This window comes from Artemia sp. Qi Xiang Cuo, chromosome 5 (genome assembly GCF_049724085.1).
Source record: "Artemia sp. Qi Xiang Cuo chromosome 5, ASM4972408v1, whole genome shotgun sequence".
Classification (NCBI taxonomy): domain Eukaryota; kingdom Metazoa; phylum Arthropoda; class Branchiopoda; order Anostraca; family Artemiidae; genus Artemia; species Artemia sp. Qi Xiang Cuo.
In genome coordinates, this window is record NC_142798.1 from 67,025,569 (window position 1) to 67,032,169 (window position 6,601).

At 33.5% G+C, this 6,601-nt stretch overlaps 1 protein-coding gene across 1 annotated transcript in view; it reads left to right on the forward strand.

Moving 5' to 3' along the window:
- The window catches only part of LOC148952411 (protein-L-histidine N-pros-methyltransferase CARNMT1-like), a 90,525-nt gene extending 84,976 nt beyond the window's left edge, over positions 1-5,549 (forward strand). Inside the window, exons 7-8 of the mRNA XM_089089872.1 lie at positions 378-502; positions 5,168-5,549. Of these exons, the coding sequence (XP_088945998.1) occupies positions 378-502; positions 5,168-5,311 (269 nt within the window). The 3' untranslated portion in view covers positions 5,312-5,549. The remainder of the gene's footprint in view (positions 1-377; positions 503-5,167) is intronic.
- The last annotated feature ends 1,052 nt before the right edge of the window (positions 5,550-6,601 follow it).

The following is a 6,601-nucleotide window of genomic DNA, read 5'->3' on the forward strand; positions in this document are numbered from 1 at the left end:
GGATGACCTTGAGGAATAACCCATCAAGGAAGCCGCATAGTTTACTATAAATCATTATACTAAATTTTGAGTAACGAGTTGCTTAAAATTCTGGAATTTGTCAGTTTTGCTGGGCTTAAATGGTATGTTTGACCTCTTCATGCTGTTTATTTTATTATGGGTTCCTTCCTAAATCTACACTTTCCCCTTTCTAGTGGACCTAATCCATTGATCTTCTAATTCAACTTACTCAAAGAACCATGCATAATCAAAACGATTAAAAACTTATGTCCCATTCTATGTCCTTTTTTAAGGAAGGAACATCGTGCTTTCAGTGAGGGGTTATGGTTAAAGAGTGCTATGGAATTCCGACTTTATCTTATTTTTTTTTTTTTTAGGTGGCATATGGATAAATCTGGGTCCTTTGCTGTACCATTTTGCTGATATTCCAGGAGAGAAATCAATCGAACCCAGTTACACATCCGTCAGAGAAGCCATTACTGGATTTGGATTTACATTTGAAGTAAGGGTTCTTTTTCTTTCTCTTTTTGAGCAACAATTTTCAAAAATAATTTAAGGTCAAAGGGCTTCTTGTTCTTTAAAGAATAAAATTCTGGGGAAATTTTTCTAAAACCAAAGGATCGAAATCTGCAAGTTATAGCCAAGATAATTTTCATGTAGAAACGATCAAATTGTCGAAATTTTGTTTATAATTTTGAAGATGCCAAGCAATCAGAATTTTTCAAGGGATATACTGATTGGAAGTCTCAAATATCTACAAACTGATTGAACTTTGGTTTACCCAATTCTATAGCTTATGCTTCATTTTAAATGGACCGTTTGGTATTGTGTTAATGTTATGAATCAACTGTAGTCTTTTCTTGTTCTCTGTAATTTTTCACATTCGAATTATTTTTGTTTTATGGTTACGTTAGTATGTAAAAGTAAGAGACTTTTGGATTTCTGAAATCCCATCCAAGGTATCACATAAAAAGTGCTCAATTAATTGGTCAGACGCTTATATTCTTATTTATGGCATTGAGTGTGTTTCTGAATATGTGATGAATTTGGGTGTTGCTCAATGAAGCTGAGAAATTTTTGTTGTAACAAATTTAATAATAATAATAATTTATTTTTAGCCTATAATAAACAATGAGGCAAAAGTGGAGCATATGAAGAGACCAAAATAAATAAAAAACAATCAACTAGAACAAAAACGTGGGATAAGACCATGCAATGGTTGAAACTTTGATGTAGCAAGACTGATTGAACTTAGGTTGTATCCAATTTCACACTTTATACGTCATTTTATACGGGCCGTTTCACATCATATCAAGAAAGCCATGACATCTATTTTTTACTTTTATTCTGAAACGTAGTAATATTGGTCCAAAAATAGTTGGTTCCATTAAAAAAAATTGTCCCCCTTGTTCAAGTATTGCCCCCTCTTCCACAAAACTTGACTCTCGATCCACTGCTGGGCGAATCTCAATAAACGTCTTTTCTGCAAATGACAGATTTCCAACTTCAGTTTTAGACATTCAACTGTCGAATAAACGGATATTAATTGCCCAGTTTGGTGGATAAACTGACAACGCCATACTTTAGTCTTTAAAGATGGGAATGCTTTATCTTAAAAAGCAGAAAACAGGATTTTAGCCAACTTTGAGGTACCTTCTAGGAAAATGTATGTCTTCTGTGTCTGTTACACTTAGTGTGTCTACTTTAGATATTTGTTGAAACGGTTTAACCTTTCAAAATCGTTGATATTGTGCTTTGATTCATTTCAAAGCATTGGCAACACTGCATAGAAATGTTGTGGAGAATAATAGAAAAGTTATTTGCGTTTGCGAGGGTGCACGGTGTGTTACTCGACTGTGGTAGCTCGAAATTCGTTATCAAAAACCAACAGATAGAAAAATCTAAATGAAAAAAAAACAAAAAAAAAAAAAAAACGAGACTGCGGCCAGTTGAAAGAAAAGACGAAAAATGTAAAACAACGGGAATAGTTCGCCAGTATCAAAACAGGACGTCTTCAGCACAGGAGAAACACAAGAAGAACAAGATAAAAAAACAAACTAAAACTAAAAACAAATAAAACCACCACCAAAAAAATATACAATTGGCGCAAACTGATCCACGTAGGGAAAAGCAGCTATTAGAGTTACTTCAGTGAGAACACCAAAGCAACTGAGATAAAAATAAAAAAAATAAATTACGTTGGTTATTCTGTTGCGAAATAATCATTGGCTATTAGTGAAGCAAATCGTTTTGGTCTAGTAGGTAAAATAGTCCCCTGGTGATTATTCAAGATCTTAATTCCCTCTTCACTTTTCAAAAGATTATCATAAATTGAGTCAATATTTAAATTTCCTGTTTCCCTATTAATCGAAAGGTTAGCAAACATATGTTTTTTAACTTCTATGGCCTCTTTCGCCCATTGAGTATAACCCCTCAATGGCTAAGGCCTCATCAAATTTTACAAAATGATCAGGTTGAAACCAAATATACTCTGCTAAGGCTGAAACAAAAGTTTCCAGAGGCTTGGTTAATCGCAAAGTATAATCATCTACTGAACAAGTACAGTCAAAACTCTCCAAAAGTGACCCCGCGTGCCTCAGCGCCTCTAGAGGGAAATTGTTGTACTACTTAATCGCTCCGAGCCAATAAATTAAATCCAATACAGCTTTACGGAACAAGTATAATCACCTACGGAACTTGTGATTTAGTCGCCAGGTTCGCATAGGTATGGAATCGTCCCCGGAGTCTCGGACAAAGGGTCACTTTTTTGTACGGAGAGGATAGGTTTGCTAGTACTTGTTCAGCGGGTGTTTATACTTTGGTTAACCGCAGGGTTTTTTCTATTGAATTTCGATGTTCAATAAATCTTTCAAGAAATTGTTGGTGAGTCCCACCAATATAGAACTTCCCACAAGAACACGGAATCTTATACACGCCACTTACTAAATTTCCCCGTGTTAAATTCTTTCCAGAACTAAAGAAACTACCCATTGGTCTCCACGATTGGAAACATCTATCTATGTTAAATTTACGCAAAATCCATGAAAGCTTCTCACCCAAACCAGGTACATATGACAATGAAATGAAACTTTTAGATACATATAAATCTGAAGACTGAAAAATCCCATTAACCCTACTGTCTTGTTTAACACGTCTATTTTCAATTATTTTGTCCATGAACTTAATTGGGTAATTATACAAAACAAAATATTCCTCAAATATAACAATTCCGAATCCAGAAATCCCTGGGAACAAATTCTGAAGACTATCCACTAGTGAAATCACAACCCCTCGTTTCCCCGACATAGGGTGGCACGAAGGAAAATTCAAATCCCTATCATTGTACGTAGATTTTCTTTAAATCGAGAAGATTAAGTGGAGATCCCTTTTAATTATTAAAATATCCAGAAAAGGCAATTTGTTATTTTCCTCAAGATCAACTGTAAATTTAATATTATTATCAAAGCTATTTAAATGTTTACAAAATAGGTCTAAGGAGTCCAACCCATGTTTCCAAACGCAGACTACATCATCCATGAACCTATCCCAGAAGCAAGGGGAGATTATAAATTGTGTATAGCGGAGGTTTCAACAGAATCTATGAAAAGAATTGCCAATAAAGAAGCGAGAGAAGCCCCCATAGGTAGCCCAAAAACCTGCGTATAAAAATCTCCTCTAAAACTAAAATAAAAAGAAAATTCATTTATCAGGATAACTAGATTCATAATGACTTCAATATCCAAACTGGCTAAGGTCACATGTTCTATTAAATCAAAATTTTTTTCTAATTTACTCTTTAAAATGTCCTCACACTCTTTTAAAATACAATTTGAATACACAGATACAACGTCAAAACTACAAAGAACTGAACTCTCCTCCAATGGGAGATTTCTTAAATTATTGGTAAGATCAGTCGAATTTTTTGAAATATGATCTTTGTGTTCCCAAAAGAGGACGCAATGCCACAGACAGCCATTTTTCTAATTTCAAAACAAGTGACGGAAAAGTTGACACAATGGGACTGAGTGGGGCTCCAGTCTTATGAATATTAGGTAGACCATAGATCTTGGATGCAGAACACCCCCTAGGATAAAATTTGTTATAAAACTGTGGGGTAATGTGGAAATTGTTTTTCAAAGACTCCAATTCCTTTCTTGTCGATTTTAGATATTTGTCTGTAGGATCAAAATCCAGTTTTTTTAAGTTATACCTGAAAGTATTTTAATATCATTTTTTTTGTGAGATGTCTTTTCCAATTTTGCTCATATTAAAGGTGTTGAGTTTCCTTACGATCTCAGCTCTAAGTCCTTGAGGAGTTTCAACTTTATCAATAGAAGCCATAATTCCTGACTCCACCTTTGAAGTTATTTTAGAATAAGAAATTGGTGTTGGAAAAAAAAAACTTAGAACCCTTCGACAAAACTGCCTCCTGTTGACTTAAAATCTTTCATTCGAAATTCGTTGTGTGCAGTGCTTCCACTAGCCCTGAATTTTTGGACTTGTTCAGAATAGAAATTAGTTTCTCCAGTTTCTCCCCGAAAATTAACGTTCGCAAACACACGAATGTTAACGAATACAAATAATTTGTTTTTGCTAACGTTTATTAATTTTTGAAATGCCACTCCTGACCTCTTCCCTCCGATTTAAACGTATTTGGCAGTGTTTTAATAACTTATTAGGATGTTTTTTTTTTTTTTTTTTTTTTTTTTAGCTTTTAAATTAGCAGGAAACACAATTTGAAAAGCTATTTCAAATGAAAGAAAAAACGAGAATATAGTTGAGACCAATTAGTTTCTCCAGACTCCCTGAAAATTAACGCTCGCAAACACACGAACGTTAAGGCGAAGTACAAATAATTGATTTTGGCTAACGTTAATTAAATATTTAAACGCCACTCCTGATGTTTTTCCCGCAAACTAAACTTATTTAGCGAAAGATGGTTGGGGTAAAAGAGGCTATTTTTTTGGATTTTTTATTTTTATTTTTTAGCTTGTCAAAGTCACTTTAGCACAAAGAAAAATTTGAAAAACTATTTCAAATTAAAGAAAAAAAAAAATAGAATATGGTTGAGAGCAAATGTGTTAATATTTCAGCAATTTGTGATTGAAATTCTAATCTGCGAAAGTTATTAAAAGAGGCTGGGCTTTTACACTATTTCCTTTTTCAGAAAGAGGAGCTTGGCGTAAAGACCACTTACTGCCAAAACCCTTCATCCATGTTGCAGTATGAGTACAATAGCGTTTTCTTCGTTTGTCGTAAGCCTGTCGATTCTCCAGTTGTCAATTCGATGGCTTTTCATACTATTCGATGAAGCGAGATGATTCTCTGTGATTGGCTTTTTTTCTTTTTTGGTTTCATTTTTGTAATTTTAATTCCTTATTAGTAAAATTTCGAAATAATTTTGAATAAAGGATAGTTTTGACTAGAAACGAAAGCTGTAATAATCTGAGTTCTTCATTTTGATACCTTTAGAGCTTGTGCAAATTAAACGTTTTGGACCTTTACCGCTTGTAACACACTTTCAATGACATTGTTTTTATTTAAGAAATAAACCAGTGTTGCCACACCTTGTGATTTATTACTAGTCTTAGATTTTTTTCATACTTACTTTCGGCCGTGAATCGTTAGAAAAAAGTTATCTTGTTGCATAGTTAGCCTTTTCTGAATATTCAGTTTTTAAATATACTTTTAGTTGAAAAAGTAAAAAAAAAGATACTTTGGGAAGTATTTTAAGGAAATATGCAATCGTGTCGTGAAAATCTCTCAAAAAGTTTTCTTGTTTTGGGACAGAGCCTAAGCAATAACATGTTCTCTCTGTTGTAGGAGGTGGATCTTGCCCAAATGTTAAAACAATTGCAAATGTCAGGGAAAAGGGGGGTGACTAAAAATAGGACAGCTATACTCTTTTAACTGCTCTAATTTTCGAAAAAAAACGTCTTTGTTCTCTTTTCAAAGCCTTGTAATACATGGGACCTTTGATTTTAAAGTTCATGACAACCAATATTTTTTTTTCTTATGAAAATTTAAGTTTAAAACTAAATTTATTCTTTAAAATGGTTCTTTAGTAAAGCGTAAGATGATAAAACGTCATAAGTGAGATGCATTTTTTATTCGCTCGTATTTTCGTCTTGATGCTCATTCAACTTGCTTTTGTTCAATAATCTTAAAGCCAATCGTATTTTCGTCTTGATGCTCATTCAACTTGCTTTTGTTCAATAATCTTAAAGCCAATCGTATTTTCGTCTTGATGCTCATTCAACTTGCTTTTGTTCAATAATCTTAATTTGCCAATCTCTATTATGTGTTCTCCACGAAAATGGAATAGAAAAGGCCAATTTCTTTTGAAAAGGAAACCAACTTTATTATTATAGTTTGACGGATTGATAAAAATAGCAACCAAAGACGGTGCTTTTGGGACAAATTTGTTAAAAATTGGAACAATGGAGACTGGTGGATTCCAAAAAATAACAAATGGAGATCGACTTTTTAGCAGTTTATCACAATAAACTACACAATGTCCTTTTTTTCCACATGGAAACTGGGAAGTTTTGAAAAGTAAAACAATATCTCTTTAATAAGGCGTAAGAAAACAAACGTCAAA